Genomic DNA, 20,698 nt, shown 5'->3' on the forward strand with positions numbered 1-20,698 from the left:
TTGCGATGGTATCACATGCTACACCGAACGCCATGCGCTACAACGACTAGATCGGAAGGAAATCCCATAATATGTACAAACCATCAGAGAACTCAAAGTTTACTCTCTCTTTCCGGCGCAACTCCTCCAACTGCACCACTCATATAAGGACCATGGGCTTCCGATTCAGTAGCACCGAGATCGTTTCCAAAGAGAACGAGTTCACGTCCACCTTTAGTGCTCCACCAGGCTACGCAGTAACATGCCCGCTCGACATCCATCTCGCCACTACTCAAGGCCTGCCAGAACCGTTCAACGCAGGCGGTTCGCATCTCAGACTCACGAATGGTATTGATCAGTTGGGCCGTCAAGGGCAGCCATTCTTCTAAGTCTTCCACCCGAAGGAAGCTCAAACCATCGATTAAAGAAAGTGTGAGAGCGGCTTGCTCCGAGAGCGGTGGCGTCTTGCTGGTTTCTAATCCAGCTCCACTGTCAGCAGGTTGCGGTAGGACCTTGTTCGAGGCGTGCAGGGCCCGGTCGTGAAGGACTTCAAGGAGAACAGAGGGCAGGTGACGCTGCGTATTTGCAATTGGCGACGGAGGAGCGGTAACTTGGAGGACAGTCCTAAAAGCGAGGCGGAACTGGCGGATGGACAGATTGTCAGGAAACACCTGGAAAGCTGGATCAGTACCCGATTTTTCATAGTGTTTAGACCTAGCTTACAGCAAAAAGATTGTCAATATAGAAAGGAAGAAGTTTGGCTGCTACCTGCGCATTCCCTGGAATTGCAAACACAGCGAGAACTACGCTATGTGCAGCCTCGAAAATTTCAAGAAGATTATTATCTCCCCCAGCGGGTAAGTAGGGAACCGCGGCGCAAACGAGAACATCTTCGCTGAATTTCGAAGACAACACGGGGGTGAAAAGTTCTGACGTATTCAAAAAGTATAGGTCGAGGCACCTCTCAAGGGGATGGGCGGGTATTTGGCCGAGCTCATTTGGCTTGATGCTTCTCAAGAAGTTCTCACATAGATCTGGATATTGGGCGAGAATGTCCACCGCCGTCAAAGTCACAAACATATGTTGAGACGAGGTGTTTTGTCCAATACGAGACGTAATAAAATACAAATTGCGGAGTATGTGAAGCGCTTGCATCGATAGGAAAGGTGCACCTGAAGTATGGTTAGCTGAAGGAGACATCGATATATAACTTGTATGACACTAACTTTTGTTCGCAGCTAAAACATGATCGTTTATGACTCTCCCAAGAATAGCTCGAAGGACAATCACGATCGAATACAAGCTATTGCGGAGTAGTTTCCATAAGCCTGGGATAGTTGTCTTCAATGATTCCGCATCCAAGAAGTCGGCTTCCTCGGCCTTGTCAACTTCAGATAGCTTGTTCTGGCGCCACTGGATCATTACTGTGCGGGCAAAGTCCGCAATGTGATCAACTGATTGCGCAATGAGTCTCGGGTCATGCGCATTTTCAATTGCATGTGCAATCAGTCTGGATAGCGGCCCTAGCGCCGAGATGAGGGGGCTGGAGGAAATTGCTGCCACACGGACGAAAGTATCGGATTGTGCGGACCATTGGAAGCGCTTCCCCGGTGCCTCAACAATATCTTTATCAATTGTCCCTAGAAAGGACCCTCCGTCGAGACCCTCCAGTGATGAAAACGTCGCATCCATGATTACCGGCAATAGTCGGTCGTAGTTAAGGTTGCTCCTCTCCAAGTCGGACAACAATGGAAACGTATAATTCAAGACCATGGTTATGCAAAGACCGTCGATCTTGTTGTGGGGGTCTAGCTCTTCAATAGCAAGCTGAGCAGCAGTTACAAGAGCCGACTCAAGCTTTTTACGGACACTGAGGGGCAAGCCTTGTCTATCCTGTGCTTCAAAGCCAAGAAGGACTCCTCCAATTAGAAGCATATGCCTCCAACGCGGAGATTTCTCGTCCGCCCCACTGACAACAGCTTTGACCCATGCTTCTCGCTCTATCTTCACAGGCTTAGTGTATGGTATCCTTGGGTCATCGGATTCTTCGTTTCGGATGATGGCCATGGCGGCAGTGTTGAATACACTGAGTATCTTCCGGCAGGCGTGGAGGTCGACTGCATGATCCCAGACAGAAGGGGCTACAAGCAGTTGTGATGCAAGCAAACTAATGTTCAAAGGATTTGCGAGTACAGATAAGAGGCCGGTAGCCGTGGGGAGCAGACTGAAGAAGAGTTGTCAGTAAGGTCCTTGATCGGAGTGATAAAGCGGGTATTATCATACGCAAACGCATCTTGAAGTTCTGATGGAGATTGGAGCGACCGTAAAAGACGACCCAGAGAGCGCGCTGATGCCATCTTAGATCACAGAAATGCTAGACTTGAGGGTAGGAGCACGCAAAGCACAAGATACAATGACACCTGCCAAAGGGCCGTCGTATTCGGCAATTGGAGTAGAACAACAGGTCTCCAGCGCTATCAGTTACCCGCGGAGGACCCCGGATCACCTGCCGAGGTTGGGAGCACGGAGGCAAACAATGCAAACCGGTCATAACTCCGAGCTAGAACCTAAGATGACTCCCGTGATCAGAATGGCTACATTCTACGCTCCGTAATACCACTAAGCTTAGCCTGTCCCCACTACGCTAGGTACCATGGTAGTTGACTTTCTTTCGTGCAGCTGCCCCTGTTGACAAGGCGACAAGCCTTTGTCAGGACAAATGACTGACAACCGTGTCCCGATCAACTACCAGACACCGGCGTTCCCATCGCTCTATGATCCCTTTCCGCGACCAAATGCTGCCGTCTACTACCTATACTATACCCGGGACATTTGGCGGTTCACGCTCTATTGGACCCTGATATTCTACCTGGCAAGCCATTTGTCAGTGGCCGCTTGGGCCCTGGCGATGCAAGGCCGAAGCTGGCGGATTTGTATTGCTATACCACTAGTGTACGGTATTATAGCAGGATTAGAGGCGCTTTTAGCTGGGAGTATTATTGGTTTAGTGTAAGTATACATGGGGTTCCAAAAGCTATATCCGAACTATGAAGCTAATATGGGAAGCAGTCTGGGTTCCGTTTACGAAGCCGGTAATTTTAGGATGTCGACGTGGATTCCCATGATATGGGGTGGCATCAACATGCTGGTCCTAATCTTATCGAGCTTTCCTATGCAAGGTGGACTGTAATCCGTACGGAGCAAGGGGATACGCCTTCGCACAATGTGCCCTTCATGGGTTTGAGACTTGAATCATACCTCAAATACTGGCATTTATACACGAAGAACGTGGTGCACTGTGCATGCGATTTTTACTCTCTATCGAGCGAGTCAAAAAGTCCTTTTAAACACCGATTTATAATACAGCCGGAGGAATTATGTGATACTCTTCAAACACATGCCGATGCTATCAGAAACCCGAACAAGCTATCTGCCATTGCGCCAATCGCCCCTAGGCCAACTCAAAACATGCACATCATCTTCCATAAGGATTGTCGGGCGTATTGCTACCCTGCAAACCAGGAAGGCCTCCGGTACCCGGTAGGGGAGAAAATTGTTGGGGAGCGAAATTCTGTGGTAGTGGAATGCCCTGTGACATGAGCTGCTTTTGAAGCTCTGCAAGGTCAACATTGGCAGGTGGTGTTCCTGAGAGGGCAGGAAGCATGGGAAATCCAGGCAGTCCCGTGTTTGGAGGAATATTATTGGGTTGATGGGGGCCTTGGGTAGACAAAAGAGCGGCTAGGCGGTTGGGATCCATCTGAGGCATCGATGAAGGTATTCCTGCTGGTGGTGCTGGGGGTGGTTGTGGAGCACCAATACCTGGCAGCAGTTGCGAGCCTAGCCCGTCGTTGTGAGGCGTCCCGCCAGGAGGTGCGATCTGTATTCCAGGAAGAACAGACCCGATCGGCTTCCTCTGATCAACGAGGCTCTCGGCTTCATCCTGTAATTCTTGTTCTTCCTCCTCGCGCATTTGTCGTCTTCCGAAACCCCTACTCCAAGTTCCCTGGGCCTCGGCAGCCTCTTCCCCTATGTGGAACCTATCTTTCATGTAGCTAGTCTCTCCCGGTCTTGCTCGAGACCAAAACCGTGTGAAGTTGTCTTTCGAGCCGGATGCAAGTATATGGCCTAGTGGATGCCAATCCAGTGACCAAATTGTAGCGCTATGTGCATACTGGACCCGGTGGGCCGGGTAGATGACTTGCGCAGGTGTGTTCGCAGGGTCCGGACTGTCGTAAGGTGCTATTGTAGGAATCTGTCCAGAGGGCACGTTTGGCTCGTCAAGAAGGTAATGGTACAGCGAACCGTCTTCACTCCCCGTCGAGATAAGTGAGCTGTGGATGGGGTGCCATGTTAGAGAAGAAACAGGCTTTTCATGTCCACGAAGAATACAAATGTCCCGCATCATACGTAGATCGAAAACCCTGGCCGTCTGGTCACGAGAAGATGTTGCGAGAAGGTTTTGATTCACACGTGAAAACCGCGTCGCGGTTACTGTGTTCTTGTGACTATGGAGTGTTGTCAAGCATCTTGCCGTGCGGGGATCCCAGAACTTGACTTGGTGGTCTTTTGAACCAGAGACAAGAAGTCCTTTCGTAGGGTGCCAATCGCATGATTTGACGTCCCAGTTGTGACCCGTAAGGACGGTGTCGGCGGTTCTTGAGGTGAAATCAAAGATCTTTAGGGTCGTATCGTCAGAAGCGGAGAGAAACTTCGTATCGCTAGGAGACCACGCAAGATCTCGAACCGCATCGTGATGCGCATCATCAATGGTTTCGACATTGTTGAAATTAGGCCGCCAATATTTTATATCACCTTTTTGTCCGCCCGAAATTAACCAGTCATGGCTGTGGGACCATGCCAACGAAGTAACTCCAGCTTGCAGTTGGTCGTAGTGCGCCTATCTCCTTGGTCAGAAGAGATCCAGGCAAATCGAAGACTGAAACAGTTAAGGAAAAAAAAAGGGAGGTCAAGCCATACATCCATCACAGTCTCAAAGTTGAATGCTGTTCCATTCCATAGCATAAACTCTCCAGTGTGCCCACCCGTCAATAAACGCCTCCCTTCTGGGGTCCATCTTACGACTGTGATCGGCTTCTTTGACTTTCCAATGGATTGGTGTAGGTGCCGTACGGGGATGGTATCCACAGGTGAATGAATTCGTGCTAACGGGGGCAGCATCTGCAATGAGGGAAGTGAGTTAGCCGACGTCTTCAAGGGAGGGTATAGCTGTTTACATCAACTACGTAGCTTGCACTTGGCCTTTCTGTCTCCATTCGGTGGCCGCCCTTGTATGTTGGGCGCCGTGTGCGCATCCATTGTACGAGTGACGATCCATAATCAGTGACAAGTCCTGTTAAATTGGACGCTATTAGCTTTGCACAGTTGTTGAACGATGGGGTAACAAAATGAACAGGAAAAGAAAAGAGATGGGTATATTGGAGGGGAAACAAAATTCAAATCAAAGAAATGAACGTACGTGGTCGCCGTGGTCCCACAATTCCACCCTCATAGGGTTTTTGAGGTCTTCCAAATGGCTGGGAGTCGGCCCCAGATTCGTCGTAAAATGCCATCACAAGCAAGCTATTCTCGGTTGTAAAGGAAAAGAAGCTTACGGAAGTTTGCGACCATTGACCGGGTGAAAGGTAAAGCGGAGCGAATGACAAACAACAACCCCTCAAATGAGGTGACAGGGGTTTCAGCTAGAACGGCCTTTCCATAGCGTGCATGCGGCTGGTACGGAGTAGAGTGGATGGATTCTCGTCGTGAACGTGGTTGATGATTTGAATGGGAGCGAAAGCAACTTGACTTTGGGCCGAGCGCGCGGCGGTGATGATCATTGGCCGCGAGACACTAAGCGGCAGAGCAAGTAATGATTAGCACCAAACGGCTCTCTCAACCCCCGGTCGCCTCAAGAGGCCTTTGCTTTAAATCACCGTTGCAATGCGTCCTTGCCAGCCCCGCTGTGCTGCTCCTGGCTTGTCTCATTGTTTTCATGCTATAAATACCCTCAATTGCCCTGTCATGATCAACTCTTCTCTGGTCCGGTCGCTGGGATTGTTATCCTGTATTCTAAGCTATCCCCGCAATTGACCTCACAATCGACGCTGTCGCTTCCACGCGGCTTTGCCAGCCCTTCCGTGGTTCTGGTTTTATTTTTATTCATTTTTTTTGTTTTCGGTCATTGTGTGTTCATTGTGGATTACTGCCGGGTTTCTCCGAGATTATATGAAGATGGACGTGACAGAGAAGGCATCTGCGTCAAGCAGCGATGTAAATATCCGCGGCGCAGCTTCGTCCTCATCTTCTGAAGCCATGAACGGTTCTTCTCGCACTAAACCTTCACTTCCTACGGGCGATGCCAGCGGAGTGCCTAAAAGCAAAAGGAGGAGCAAGTATCGGCATGTGGCAGCCTACCACTCGAAGTTGCAACACTCAAGCCTAAGCCGAGAGTCCAATGTTCCGACTAGTTTCCTCGGGTTCCGAAATTTGATGGTGATCGTCCTGGGTACGATGTTTTCCTCTAGGGTAACTTGGTGATCTATGAAGCTGATATTCTCCCCCTGGATTAGTGGCGATGAACCTCCGATTGATTATTGAGAATTCTATGAAAGTAAGTGTTATCGTAGAACTAAGTTCTTTGGGGTAAATAGAGCTGAACGTTTCATCGCATAGTATGGGGTCCTCATTTGCATTAGATGCCATGACTACCGGAAACAAGATGTAGTTCTTGGCTCAATGCTCTTTGTCATTGTCCCTTGTCAGCTGTTTATTGCATACATTCTTGAGTTGGCTGTAGCAAGACGGGTCAAAGAAACTGTTGGCCGAAAGAAGAAGAAAGACAAATCAGCTGAGGAAGGCGAGCGTGAACAACGTGAATTCCGGACGATTTGGCGGTTCGCCTTATCTTTTCATATCCTCAATACCTTGCTGAACCTTGCGGTGACGAGCTATGTCGTTTATTATTACATCCATCACCCAGGGATCGGGACGCTCTGCGAAGTTCATGCGATTATTGTAGCGCTCAAAAATTGGTCATATGCATTCACCAATCGTGATCTCCGCGAAGCGATGCTTAATCCATCCGCGGAGTCCGCCCTTCCTGAGATCTACTCCTCGTGCCCTTATCCACGGAATATTACACTTGGGAATTTGGTGTATTTTTGGTTGGCACCTACGCTGGTTTATCAGCCAGTTTATCCCCGGTCACCCGAAATCCGATGGTCATTTGTGGGCAAGCGAATGTTCGAATTTATAAGTTTGTCTATATTCATATGGCTTCTCTCTGCCCAGTACGCTGCTCCTGTGCTGCGAAACTCGATTGACAAAATCGCTGTCATGGACATTGCTTCCATTTTTGAGCGAGTGATGAAGTTATCTACCATCTCCCTCATCATTTGGCTTGCTGGTTTTTTCGCTCTTTTCCAGTCATTCTTGAATGCCCTCGCTGAAGTGTTGCGGTTTGGAGACCGAGAGTTCTATCTTGACTGGTGGAACAGCTCCAGTCTTGGTATGTACTGGCGATCTTGGAACAGGCCTGTCTATCTCTTCATGAAGAGGCATGTGTACTCGCCTCTGATTGGACGGGGATATAGTCCTTTGACGGCAAGCACTGTTGTCTTTCTAGTTTCGGCCCTTCTGCACGAACTGCTTGTGGGAATCCCTACGCATAATATGATAGGTACCGAGAATCGCGCATACCCTATGCATATTTATTTCAAGCTAACCGATAACAAGGTGTCGCTCTCGTAGGAATGTTGTTCCAGCTTCCACTGATCGCCATCACCGCCCCATTAGAAAAGATGAAAGATCCTTCGGGGAAGGTAATTGGGAATTCAATATTTTGGGTTAGCTTTTGCGTCGTTGGACAACCTTTAGGGGCCCTGCTGTATTTCTTCGCTTGGCAGGCGAAGTATGGCAGCGTTAGCAAAATGACCCAGGGATGATATTTTCTTGTGATACATATAACAACGATAGATGTGAGGTGTTCAATCGGCCCACCCTTTCTCAAATCAGGCACAGTAGTTATCATCCTGGTCAAGTTGTTCTCAGAGTCCCTCAGTAGAGTGTGACGGGAAAGTACACGTATCTCATATAGATGCCGTCTCTTGAAGTATGCTATGATTGGCTGTCACCTGCGCCTGAAAAGCACGTTAAGGTTCAGTATTATGCATCGTTTCGTGTCGTAGAGCCTACGAGAAAGGACGGCCCCAAATAATTAGTGAGCAAACGGAGGTCGGTTCGTCGGGACTCCGAATGGGAAATCAACTTTTCCGAGTTCCTGACGTCAAGAAATCAGCACTATTTATGGTTCTAGATCCCACCGTACCCCGAAAAACAACCAAAAGATCAATCGACCGTCTACCCTTGATTAATATTTAATTTACACTTCACAATGGTCGCGATAACCGTCCCTGACAACTACGGGTAAGTTCGCCCCATTTCCAGAAGGCAACAGACCATCTTTGACTAACTGTGAGCTTCTAGCGCCGTTATTGGCGTCGCGCTTGGAGCTATCCCTGTGCTCAGCTTTCTCCATGGAATGGTTGTGTCGGGTCTTCGCCAGGAAGCTAAAGTTCCCTACCCTCACAGCTATGCGACTGTCGAACAGTGCAAATCGAATGTAAGACCTCCATTCTCCCCTCACTGTCCCACTTACCACGACTTTCAGAATATATTGTCGCACAGACATAGGCAACCTCGATAAGAGCTAACAGAATATGCCCCGACAGGCTAAAGCGGAACAATTCAACTGCGCCCAGCGCGCGCACACCAACTTCCTCGAAAATGCTCCCCAGACCATGCTCTTTACTCTTGTTGCAGGTCTGAAATACCCTCAGCTGGCTACCGCTCTTGGCGCCGGCTGGCTCGTAGCTCGCTCGCTTTTCTTGTACGGCTACGTGTACTCGGGCAAGCCGCAGGGTAAGGGAAGGTTCCTTGGAGGATTTTTCTGGCTCGTGCAGGGCGCTCTGTGGGGGCTGAGTGTATTCGGCGTTGGGAGGGATCTAATTTCTTTCTAAACACCAACTATTTGTAAGTGACTGTATCATTGCGGTTTTGGACAATACTGCCTCGTTGTAAAATAATCCTCTGAATTTGCCATTGAGATCGTGAGAAACACTAGTAAACATTTTTAAAATCTTAGGAAGACAGGGCTCACTATAATCTTGATGACTTGTCGAAGTTATCTCCATCGTCACTCTAAAAAATGATTATTACCACACATAGTCTACCTTTTTATCGATTCCTCCACTGATAGATTATTTAGATCGTGTCACATCTCTAAAACTAGTGATATGTTCAAGATATCCGGGTTTGCATCGAAGTGTCCTCTTTCTATGCCCCTATAATCTGAGCCACCGCGGACTTAAATGGCTTAGGGCTTGATAACGGAGACGTAAGGTAGCTCTCGAGGCAATAAGCAGCAAGTTTGATCGCTAAGCCTCCTCTTGGAACACTCAAGGGATAAGTGCGATAGTGCTACCTATAGGTGGTCTCTCTGCACAAAAGACTACGGACATCAGGGCTCGTCATGTCTAGTACAAGGCAATAGTAAGCTATATTCAGTTAGCGCTACAGTCCCGATCTAAACATTTATTGACAGAAAGTAGCAGGGGATTCATCCAATCCGGTAAAGGATCAGGGTACCCTAGTCAGTTTCTTTATATATATAAACGCTACCGCAGCTACTAAAGCAATCCACTTTCTGAGCTACTGGATTCCTTTTATTTAAAAGCTCTTGCGTCCCGCAGTAACACATGTGAAATTATTGAGGTACCGAGATGTTGATGATTCACATGTAACTCCATTTTTCGTTAGCTGGATCTTCTTATTACCTACTATTACTGCTCTACATTGTCCAAAGTGATCATGCGATTCGGACTGAATTACCATCAATATCAGGTGCCGGAGTGGGCGCCATATTATGTGCCTTATCCCTTACTGAAAAGGCTGTTAAAGACAGCTATCAGAACAGTCGACTTTACAGAGAGACAACCAGATTTCGCAGGTCCGTTACTATCTTCTGTACCCTAGGAAAATCATTAACATTCGTTGTAGACGTATATAGCCGCCTTGAATGTAGCATCCATTGCTTCAGCGACTTTCATCACGAGAATTATGTTCTCCTGAGGCAAAGAAGAGAGGAGATTTCCAAACGATTGGATCCAGAAGCAAACACCTTGACAGGAGCAAGATGCTCAAGCCTCTGCGAGTTAGAGAACGTCTTTAAGGCAGTGCTAGAGCTTCGTAAGGATTCAGAAAAGTTGCAATGGTATTATCGAGTCAACAAAGAAGCAGTCCGGAGAGTGCTTGCCTAATTCGCGAAGATTAGCCACCCAACCGGGGAGATTGATGGAGGTCCTAAAGCGAAGTGGGTCAAGTTGGAGGCTGATCGAGATGTATCATGGTTGAAGTATACTGGAAGTCTAAATGAACTGATGGGCAGCATCATCCAAATCCGTTCTGATATGAAGTTTTATTCAAACACCAAATCTTGTCTGGAAAATGTCTCCAGCCATCACTCTCCTTCCAGTGACCCTATCAGAGCTTTGGATCATGCTGTGATGAACGACGATGCCCAAGAATTATCCAAGGTTTTGGACGAGATGTACTCGAGTAATGCCACAACGAGACAATGCTTCCAGGAAATTGTCTGTGGTTTAGCAGGGCGCTCAGTAATCTATCGTTCTAAGCGGTCTGCTATCCTTTTGCTTTCAGAAGCATTCCCCAAATATCATATTACGCCAGACCATAGGATACTGAACCGAATGATTATCACTTCTGGTCGGCAACTAACCACTGGAGAGCACACTACATCAAAGATGTGTTCTCAGTGCAGCTCTAGAGACTTCTGTGGTAAGCCAGAGAGTAACTTGTTCTCCTTGGTCGTTCAGCAACTTGCGCTCGGCGAAAAGAGCGTCTTATTGGAAAAGGATGCTTTTGGGCGTCTTCCACTCCATTACAGTGCAATTTACGGCTTACCAGATATCTGTGAATTACTATTGGACTTTTCTCAAAAGTCGGGTCAGGAGTATCCCGAACACCTCATCATGTCCTTGGATTCTCAACGATATACGCCACTGCACTACGCAGTGATCAACAACCATGCACTGGTCACAAAAGCTTTTTTGAAAGCTCTCGAACCAATGAGGCAAACAAGTGACAAAGCCAGGAACCATAACTTGATTTGTATCCTGAATGATCTTCTTGTCATTGCAATCAAACACCAGTATGATGACCTAGTCCGCCTGCTTGCCAAATTTCCCCTAGAATCTCATGGCGAACCTAGTCATGGAGAGACAGCTCTTTATGTTGCGGCTCGTAGTGGAAATGAAGTATATGTGGATATACTCCTTGAGCATGGAAGGTATCCAGACCTTGATACCCCAGAGACTGTGCATGGCTGGACTCCTTTATTCATTGCATGTGTGGAGGGTCACCACGCCGTGGCCAAAATTCTCTTGAATGCGGCAGCAAAACAGGACGTTCATGATTATTCCGGGTGGACGGCAAAAGAGCATGCCGCAGTAAGAGGCCATCTCACCCTAGCTGGGATGCTCACTTCATTGGATACTGAGGATCCTCTCGGTGGTCCTGCTAGCACATTTATGCAGCCAATTCTTCAAAACACTATGCCGTTTAGAACTGACTGTCACTACCTAATCATCAATTTGGGTGTCCTACAAAGCGGAAAGCAGGTAAAGGCTGTTGAACTGAGAGATCGCTCCCCAACGGAGCTAATCGCCATGAATGCTGGCTTCCTGATGGAAATTTCAACCTCAGAGAGGGAAAGCAAAAGCCAGCTTGTAGAGCTACCTTTATTGACTGATATGACCCACGAACCTTTCATTTTTCCTGTTACAGATCCAGACAGAGCCTGGATATCCTTCAAGTTACTCCAAGCTAGCTCTACCTTGACAAAGGGACGTAACCTTTTGGGGGGTGGTACGGCTCTGATAGGAAGCTCCAGCGATTATTTCGGGAAAAACCGTGAAAGCCTCATCAGAGAACGCACCGTACCTATCCTCGAGAAAGACACACTTGACGTTCTCGGAAAGGTCACTTTCACTTTCGTTATCTCTAAGCTAATATCCCACCGTGCCGGTCCTTTAGGCAGACCCCTCGTCACTGAAGAAGGGGTGCAGCTGGTTGGTCATAGAGGTATGTGCTATATTATTACTTCTTCCTTCTCTACGATAGACCAGTAACGTGTAGGCAGGTCTCGGACAAAACACAGCCAGCCGCCATTATCTCCAGATAGGGGAAAATACCATAGAGGTAGGCAACACTTTTAGAACCACTTGAAATCAGAGCATTGCCTACCTAACATGGGATCTAGTCATTTCTTTTGGCTTCAAAGCAAGGCGCCTCAATTGTTGAGGTAAGAATGGTTTATTGATATATGGAGCAAACCCGAATAACAACTATGACAGTTTGGTAATACAAGATCCCACGGATCATACCTTGCATGCGCACTAAAGTTTGGTCAGATGTGCAGTTAACAAGAGACCTCGTGCCCGTCATATACCATGACTTTTCTCTGAGCGAGTCAGGAACCGACATCCCTATTCATGATTTAAATCTTGATCAGGTCAGTATCTCTGGGCTTATTTCGAACTTTTTCTCACCCGCCAAAGTTCATGCACGCAAGCAACATCCAGTCGCCACGAGGGGATCCAGTATCTGTACTTGGAGCAGCGAATGCACAGCCTATGTCCAACCAGATTATTTCGGCCAAGCCACGATCTCGATCATTAACTAAAGATCATGAGAGAGGAACTAGGGAAGTTCGTCATAGAATGAAGTATACAGTTGACTTTGTTAGCAAGGGGTTCAAGCCTAATACCAGAGGTGACTTTATCCAAGATTCCTTCACGACACTGGAAGAACTGCTTGAAGAGCTTCCTGAGTCAATCAGCTTCAATATTGAGATAAGTATGTTATTTTTTGTTACTGGTGGTTCTCAACTTGTAAGAGACAGGGCTAATAACGTCCCAATGAAGAGTACCCTAGGCTTCATGAAGCAATAGATGCCGGTGTAGCACCGGTGGCTATTGAAATCAATACCTTCATCGACAAAGCGCTTGAGAAACTCTTTTCTTATGGCAACAAGAAACGGACTATTATCCTATCCTCATTTACCCCTGAGATCTGCATATTATTGGCCATTAAACAACAGACGTACCCTGTGATGTTCATCACTAATGCCGGCAAGCCTCCAGTTGCGGATCGAGAATTGAGGGCCGCTAGCATACAATCCGCTGTTCGATTCGCCAGAAGGTGGAAATTATCTGGACTTGTATTTGCGTCTGAGGCGCTAGTAATGTGCCCCAGACTTGTCAGATATGTCCAAGAATCAGGATTGATCTGTGGGTCCTATGGATCTCAGAACAATATACCAGAAAATGCGAAGGTAGGTGTATCTATCCTGATTCTCAGTGTTTTCAATTTCCGATATAGAAGGTGTTCACTAATTAGGAAACATTCCAGGCCCAAGCCAATGCTGGTATTGATATTATTATGGCTGATAGAGTTGGCCTTATTGCTATGTCCTTGGAAGGGCACAAAAAGCACTCATAAAAAGCCAGGCTGCAGGCATGGCCTCTAGGCTCCCACAAGGCACTGAAATATCTATTCCTAGGCTAGTGGCATGTCATATCGATGCGAATCTCGCAGAGAGCTGCTATATAGTTAATATTGAAGTCTCGGGCAATTTGAATTACAGCAACCTCTTTAGTCAGGTTTGTTTATGATGATTATTTTGAACTAGTATAGGGTATCTTGCTTGAGTGACCCCCGCGGACGGCAACCCTAAGAATAGGCCCTAATCTTATCTGCATGTGACTGCGCTGATGTGTTTGGTCCAGATGAGGCATGTGGCTCACCCCACAGGCGGAGGAAACCTGTGGCTAGTGCATGACTCCCCCCTCCATAGTAGATCCAATTTAATTTTTCGCGGCGATTATCGTACAGGTTGTACTTACCATTCATTCCACAAGTTTGAGTTATTAATTTGACATCCTGATTATTTTGCTTGCTTACTGAACACTTGGAGTACTAGTTTTATTGAATAAGCCGGTTTCAACCGCTGAGTGCCCATTTATACATTAGTTGCAGAACCCCGCGCTACCCCTCCATTGCCAACATGTCCTCCAAGTCGCAATTGACCTACAGCGCACGCGCTAGCAAGCATCCCAATGCCCTCGTAAAGAAGCTCTTCGAGGTTGCCGAGGCCAAGAAAACTAATGTCACCGTTTCCGCTGACGTGACAACCACCAAAGAGTTGCTGGATTTGGCTGACCGTATGCGCACCAGGGATGCTACTTACATATGATCTAGTAATGGTTAATGGTGGAATGTATAACAGGACTCGGCCCATACATTGCCGTGATTAAGACTCACATCGACATCCTTTCCGATTTCAGCGAAGAAACCATCACCGGTCTGAAGGCCCTTGCAGAGAAGCACAATTTCCTCATCTTCGAAGATCGCAAGTTCATCGATATCGGAAACACAGTCCAGAAGCAGTACCATGGTGGCACTCTACGCATCTCTGAGTGGGCCCACATTATCAACTGCAGTATTTTGCCTGGTGAAGGTATCGTCGAGGCTCTGGCCCAGACTGCTTCGGCCGAGGACTTCCCCTACGGCTCTGAGAGGGGTCTTTTGATCCTTGCGGAGATGACATCTAAGGGATCTTTGGCTACCGGTCAATATACCACTTCTTCTGTTGACTATGCTCGGAAGTATAAGGAGTTCGTGATGGGATTTGTCTCGACGCGTCACCTGGGGGAGGTTCAGTCCGAAGTTAGCTCGCCCTCGGAGGATGAGGACTTCGTCGTCTTCACGACGGGTGTCAACCTCTCGTCGAAGGGAGACAAGTTGGGACAGCAGTATCAAACTCCTGAGTCAGCTGTTGGACGCGGTGCCGACTTTATCATTGCTGGCCGCGGAATCTATGCTGCTCCCGATCCCGTAGAGGCGGCTCGGCGGTACCAGAAGGAGGGATGGGATGCATACATGAAGCGTGTTGGCGCGCAATAATTAGGGGATAGCTGATATGTGCTTCTTAATGGCAATATTTCGCAAGTATGATCCGAATGATAAATTTAGCACTCAAAATGACCACTATGGATCTATGATCGGCCGATGCTAAGAGATACCCTCTCCATATGAGTAAGACACCTACCTCAGTATATGGACAAACTCAAAGTTAGAGTCAGGGGTGGACATTGTCTGAACCAACCCTTACGATATAGGCTGTAGTCAGCTTAGATCAGGGCTAAGTAGTTGATCTACCCTGACCGACCCGTTTGTAGTCACTCACAATTTCTGCCTAGGTGAGTTCAAAGGCAGTTGTCGTATATCTGGCACTTAACTTTCTCGCCTCATATTCTAATTTCGCGAGTCTCAAAACAACAAGTACAGGAAGTCAATGTTGACTAATTGTGGGTACATCCACCGAACTTACTTTACCCTAGCAGGGTCAATACACTTAGAGGTGGACTGACGTAACCTGACAGTTAGCAGTTTGCGCGATCCACAGATAACTGTAGTCAAGACAGGATTTTCCGAGAAGATGTTGCTGGAGATTGATCTACTTTCTTAGAGTGGGGTATCACTAATATACAGTCAGCCACTATCGTACAAACAAACATCATTATATACAAGATTTCCCATCGCCCCCTATTCTAACATAGCACGGTGCTCCATCGAGTCAGAGCCTAGCCACCACTTGGTGCTCTCGTAGAGACCAAAGTATAATCCTGATCCGACGGCCGCCATGAACGTGTTGATAGCACACCCTCGGAATAGGCCCCTCGGGCCATCCGTTCGTACGACCTCTCGAACGGTATTGATCATCTTTTTCTTCTGCGGCACGGTTATGTCTGCCGCATCAAGCATGATTCGTGTCCGGACCATATCCATTGGTGCTGTCAGGACACTGGCTATACCGCCAGACACTGCAGCACTAATCGCGGCTGTCGCAGCGGCCTCGCCCAATGCCAAATGGGTCTGTTTCTTTCCATAACCTCTTGGCCTTTCCGACACCTCCTCTCGAGTTCCAAATCTATACTCAGAAATGCGACACCGAAAAGTCTCGTACAGAGGCATCTGAATTGCCGACACTGGCAAGCTATGCGCCACAAGAGCAGGGTATCCGCTCCAAAGCTGTTTAGGGTTGATAAACTTCTTGAAAGCTAATCGTGTTGCTTTTTGGGCTACACCGCCTATTTTTCCCCCAGCCACGTGTGCTGATGCATCCGATTGGTGTGATTGGATCATCTGCGCGTTATGTTTCAAAGCATCAGCCGGAGCATAGACTCCACAAGCTGCAAGATCCGCAACGGAGGCCGCGCAAAAATCGGAAAAGATCTGAGCTGAGCTAGACTTATGCGTTCCAAGCTTTTGATGTATGACTTGGAGCCCTGACTGTGTATACTCATACGTGATGAAAAATGCACCCGCTTTCATTCGTTACTCTGGGATCATTGAATATAGTTTGGGTAAGGATGAAGTTGGGTAGCACCGACCTGTGGGAAACGAGGCAGCGGTGACGCTCGCAATGCCTTGGTAAAGGCCGCGGAATATCCCTGGGTGTCGCCATATGCTGGTTCCTGTGTTGGTTCTCAGGAACTGCGAGTATTCACGAGACTGGATGCGGGTTTTGATCGTATCTAAGGGATGGATAAATAGATCTAGTGAGAGGGATGCGGTTGTGCTTGCCTAGTTCTCCAGAAGTTAATATGTGCTGTCTATCCAAGGGGATAGAACATATACCAGTAATATACTGAGTGGCTCGGCGGACATCTTGACTATCGACAGACACGGGAGGACGAGGAAGTTCAATCGTGGACTTTGCAATTGTCTTGGCAGACATCACCTCATGAGGCTTTGAGTTTTCTTTCTATACTTTGAGACAGGTCACAGTCAGTTGCTATATTAGAATACAGCGATGTAGGTAGATATTAGACTTGATGCCAGGCAGCGAAGCTTTTTCACTATTGGATGAGTTTATTCCGGGCTCCGCGGGAACCGATTCGAGGACTGATATTGCTGCAAATTCCCCATTGAGATATTTTTCTCTTGCTCTTTACCGACAGACTAAAACAACTTTAATTCTTATAGTGGAGGTATATACACATCAGGTGTAAAAGGTATATGCATATAGTTTCTTGGTTTGTTCGCGGTGTTGACGCGTACATGTCAATCATTGATAATTTATGGCTACTGGTCTGTTATCGATAAGCTCCTTAAAGGGGAAAGTTAGCAAAGGCCCACTGCAATCGCTTTAGTGAGTGGATTAAAATGTCAAGATGATAAGGAGATATGGAGATACGGAGATACTAGTCCAACTGATAAGCTTAAATCGTTGGTTGACCTGGAGGAAGATATTCAAACTAGACTTCGGGGGAAAAGAAGAAAATATACGGAGGAAGATCTCGATATTATATCCGAGAATCTCCGGATGTTTGTCGGCTTTATATTTGAATGCCGAAGTGGATTTAATTTAAACAAAAGTACGAGGTAGTATTTACTCTTACTCTACCCTATCTCTGGAAGTGCTAAAGTTACTTCTCTCCTCCTCTTGGCAGATGCAGATCGACAAACCAGTGAGACTACTGGACTCTGGAGAGGGTAAGCTCCCTTGGCAGCGGAAATGTCCGCCAGATAAGTGAGGGGGATACTACTACTACTACTACTACTACTACTCCTACCACTACTACTACTACTACCCTTTGTGGTTATCTTATCATGCATCCCATTATGTATTCAACTAGTTTTAACGTCTCCTCGTGATAGAGATACTCGGCTGTCTTATCCAATGGTTCAATCGTCTCATCGCCTATTCTCTCCACCCAATTGCCTTTTGTTATCCTTCTCCTCTTTCCCCCTCATTTCTTAAGCTCCAACGTACGGAACTCACGCGGAACCCAAGCCGCTGTGCTTGCATGGGATTGGCCATGAACGATAAGCTTGCCGTCATAGTGGACGCACTACGACTAGTAGTTGGCGTACCCCAGATAATCGGCGGCTTATCTGTGGATGGTGGTTGTGCCGATGAAGTCTAATCTCTGCCAGCTCAGATAACAATCGTTCCATCCTCTAGTGCCATGACCCCTGCGGATGAGGAGGCGTCCGCACGTATGTAAAGGCATTCTCACCGTCCCTTACGATCTCTTTTTGTTCTCTTGTCCTCTCCCTCTCTCTTATCCCTTCCCACACCAAAATATTAGAAAAAATGGCGGATGAGAAGACTTCCCCACCTGCCACCGTCGATATGGAGAAAGACGTCAAGGGGCACGTCGATCCAGAGCTGAAAGAACATGCCCAGGATGCAGACGAGGCATTGAAAGCCTTTCAGGAACTCCATGGCGAAGCGATCGAGCTCGATGCCGCAACAAATAAGCGACTTCTAAGAATCATTGACTGGCATATGATGCCGATTATGTGTTTTGTATATGGAATGAACTATTTGGACAGTATGTTGTTCTTCGCCTCTAACCTCGGCATTCGTAACCCTTAATCCTGAACAGAAACGACCCTATCCTATGCTAGCGTCATGGGACTCAAACCAGACCTGAACCTGCAAGGCGACGAATATCAATGGCTAGGCAGTTTATTTTATTTCGGTTCGTCAAACAATGACCCCAAATATGGAAACACACTGCCGGTTAGACTGACACGGCTTGAACTATAGGGTATCTGGCATGGGAATACCCCACCAACCGATTGCTCCAGCGCCTCCCCTTGGGTAAATACTCTGCGGCTTGTATCATTATTTGGGGAGCCATTCTTTGTTGTTTCGCTGCTGTCAGCAACTATTCCGGAGCCATTGCTATTCGGTCAGACCACACCCTGCCACAATCACTAACAACGGCTGACAATTTCTCGTTAGTTTCTTCCTTGGTGTCTTCGAAGCCTCTGTTACACCAGGCTTTGCTCTGTTGACCTCGCAGGTGCGTTTCAAGTCCCCCATGCAACAACAGGCTCTGATATTTCTCGCATAGTGGTACACCAAGAGTGAACAAAGCAGCCGTGTCAACATCTGGTTTAGCTTCAATGGCTGGGGCCAGATCCTAGGCGGCTTTGTGGCGTACGGCATCGCAGTCGGCACAGAAAGGCACGGCTCGGCCATCGCGCCATGGAAGATTGTCTTCCTTTGCACGGGTCTATTAACCGTTGTGCTTGGTGTTATATTCCTCTGGATAGTCCCAGATAACCAACTGAACGCCCGCTGGCTAAAGCAAGAAGATCGTGTTCTCGCTGTCGCTCGCGTCCGAGAAAACCAACAGGGCATTGGAAACAAGCACTTCAAGCTCTACCAGGTCAAGGAAGCACTCCTAGACCCCATGACTTGGGCGTTCTTCTTCTTTGCGCTTATCGCCAATATTCCCAACGGCGGTATTACAAACTTCTTTAACCAGCTGGTGAGTACCTCCTTTCGTTCTGAACTGAGACTCAAGACTAATTACCATCAGATTACTAGCTTTGGCTACACTGCCCAACAGAGTCTCCTGTATGGTACTCCCGGCGGTGCAGTTGAGGTTGTCGCTCTAGTTCTTAACGGCTACGCCGGCCAATACACGGGCCAGCGACTCCTTTGTAGCACCGGCGGCCTAATTACTGCCATAGTGGGCATGATCCTCATCGTTGCTCTCCCCCTGGAAAACAACGTCGGACGTCTGATCGGTTACTACATGACCCAAGCAAGCCCGACTCCATTCGTGGCCTTGCTCTCGATGGTCTCCTCCAACGTCGCCGGTTATACCAAGAAGACCACCGTTGCTGCACTATTTTTGATCGGATACTGTGCAGGAAACATCATCGGTATGTCCGCGTCGTTTTGACCTAGATCCGATTGGAAATTAACAGCGTCATCTGTATAGGTCCTCAAATCTTCCGTCCCGAAGATGAGCCTCGCTATGTTCCCGCCGAGATCACGATCATTGTCTGCTGGGGCGTCTGTTTGTTTCTCTTGGCCTTCATCTGGTGGTGGTATAGCAGACAGAATACGAAGAAGATCCAGATCACGGAGAGCTCAGGCTACGTACGACTGGAGAATCAAGAGTAAGTGTCGTCCCTATCTTGTCATTGTCATGAAAGTATAGGTCACTAATGGGATCTAGATGGTTGGATCTCACTGATCGGGAGAACCATGAGTTTCTTTATTCGTTGTAAATTCTTTTATTCATGAACATGACTTTGTTACGCAGAATATTATGACACTTATCAGCGACCAATGTATACCTTTCACCCAATATTTATATTTCTATCTAAAAGGGACATGCAAAGTGTAAGGAAGTGTTTTTTGAACACGGTACGCTTGATACTGTCAACAGCTGCTATTGTGCCGAGCCGGATGTACTGCAGTCAGAGCGGCAAAACAGCAGTGGGAGATTTAAATAAAGACAAGCTCAATGCTAAGTCTTGACTAGTAGAGGAGTGTGTCATTCCGATAATGATTCTTGGTTTCCAAGTAATAAGTCAGTGTCTATATCCTCTACTGAGTTCATAAAGAAGCTCAGCTGCCGGCCGGTTAATCTGTGAACATATCATCGTGACGCTTCTGGCCTTGTACGGTATGTCCATTGATATACTTAGCCACTGAATATAAAACAACGTCAAACGCATACCTTAACAGTCCCTGAATATACGGGAAGAAGAACGTATTATCCTCTACAGGTAATGGGCCCGTTTTGTGTGTTCACGGTATTCG

General features: G+C 47.5%; 8 protein-coding genes across 8 annotated transcripts; 5 read left to right on the forward strand and 3 right to left on the reverse strand.

Annotated features, from left to right (window-relative positions):
* On the reverse strand, nt 1-2,590 carry pex8 (putative peroxisomal membrane protein Pex17). Its single transcript, XM_032063879.1, has 4 exons — nt 2,263-2,590; nt 1,206-2,203; nt 703-1,151; nt 1-650 (listed from the first exon to the last, which is right to left on the reverse strand). Exons 1-4 carry the CDS (start codon nt 2,334-2,336, stop codon nt 93-95), a joined length of 2,079 nt encoding a protein of 692 aa, XP_031914356.1. The 5' UTR covers nt 2,337-2,590; the 3' UTR covers nt 1-92.
* Nucleotides 2,591-2,698: 108 nt separating this feature from the next.
* Nucleotides 2,699-3,169, forward strand: BDV38DRAFT_282295 (uncharacterized protein; the record flags this gene model as incomplete). Its single annotated transcript, XM_032059758.1, has 2 exons — nt 2,699-2,988; nt 3,049-3,169. The coding sequence occupies 2 exons, from the start codon at nt 2,699-2,701 to the stop codon at nt 3,167-3,169; spliced, it is 411 nt and encodes a 136-aa protein (XP_031914357.1).
* A 285-nt stretch (nt 3,170-3,454) lies between these two features.
* BDV38DRAFT_282296 (WD40 repeat domain-containing protein) lies at nt 3,455-5,549 on the reverse strand (the record flags this gene model as incomplete). The annotated part of the gene is made up of 4 exons (XM_032059759.1): nt 3,455-4,876; nt 4,957-5,157; nt 5,214-5,329; nt 5,456-5,549. 4 exons carry the CDS (start codon nt 5,547-5,549, stop codon nt 3,455-3,457), a joined length of 1,833 nt encoding a protein of 610 aa, XP_031914358.1.
* Nucleotides 5,550-6,210: 661 nt separating this feature from the next.
* Nucleotides 6,211-8,358, forward strand: BDV38DRAFT_270761 (putative diacylglycerol O-acyltransferase (DgaT); the record flags this gene model as incomplete). The annotated part of the gene is made up of 6 exons (XM_032057202.1): nt 6,211-6,504; nt 6,652-7,657; nt 7,714-7,888; nt 7,961-8,044; nt 8,075-8,161; nt 8,199-8,358. The coding sequence occupies 6 exons, from the start codon at nt 6,211-6,213 to the stop codon at nt 8,356-8,358; spliced, it is 1,806 nt and encodes a 601-aa protein (XP_031914359.1).
* On the forward strand, nt 8,305-9,681 carry BDV38DRAFT_75184 (MAPEG family protein). The gene is made up of 3 exons (XM_032063877.1): nt 8,305-8,403; nt 8,464-8,599; nt 8,709-9,681. The coding sequence occupies exons 1-3, from the start codon at nt 8,372-8,374 to the stop codon at nt 8,994-8,996; spliced, it is 456 nt and encodes a 151-aa protein (XP_031914360.1). The 5' UTR covers nt 8,305-8,371; the 3' UTR covers nt 8,997-9,681.
* A 165-nt stretch (nt 9,682-9,846) lies between these two features.
* On the forward strand, nt 9,847-15,021 carry pyrG (orotidine-5'-phosphate decarboxylase pyrG; the record flags this gene model as incomplete). The annotated part of the gene is made up of 7 exons (XM_032057203.1): nt 9,847-9,985; nt 10,036-10,283; nt 10,326-12,138; nt 12,981-13,390; nt 14,033-14,037; nt 14,071-14,279; nt 14,345-15,021. The coding sequence occupies 7 exons, from the start codon at nt 9,847-9,849 to the stop codon at nt 15,019-15,021; spliced, it is 3,501 nt and encodes a 1,166-aa protein (XP_031914361.1).
* Nucleotides 15,022-15,320: 299 nt separating this feature from the next.
* Nucleotides 15,321-17,114, reverse strand: BDV38DRAFT_75255 (mitochondrial carrier domain-containing protein). The gene is made up of 3 exons (XM_032063878.1): nt 16,759-17,114; nt 16,512-16,704; nt 15,321-16,445 (listed from the first exon to the last, which is right to left on the reverse strand). The coding sequence occupies exons 1-3, from the start codon at nt 16,786-16,788 to the stop codon at nt 15,664-15,666; spliced, it is 1,005 nt and encodes a 334-aa protein (XP_031914362.1). The 5' UTR covers nt 16,789-17,114; the 3' UTR covers nt 15,321-15,663.
* A 1,106-nt stretch (nt 17,115-18,220) lies between these two features.
* Nucleotides 18,221-20,160, forward strand: BDV38DRAFT_270764 (allantoate permease family MFS transporter; the record flags this gene model as incomplete). The annotated part of the gene is made up of 8 exons (XM_032057204.1): nt 18,221-18,461; nt 18,516-18,611; nt 18,680-18,824; nt 18,878-18,938; nt 18,990-19,409; nt 19,461-19,809; nt 19,869-20,049; nt 20,109-20,160. 8 exons carry the CDS (start codon nt 18,221-18,223, stop codon nt 20,158-20,160), a joined length of 1,545 nt encoding a protein of 514 aa, XP_031914363.1.
* Nucleotides 20,161-20,698: the final 538 nt, after the last annotated feature.

This window comes from Aspergillus pseudotamarii (genome assembly GCF_009193445.1).
Source record: "Aspergillus pseudotamarii strain CBS 117625 unplaced genomic scaffold BDV38scaffold_22, whole genome shotgun sequence".
In the NCBI taxonomy this organism is placed as follows: domain Eukaryota; kingdom Fungi; phylum Ascomycota; class Eurotiomycetes; order Eurotiales; family Aspergillaceae; genus Aspergillus; species Aspergillus pseudotamarii.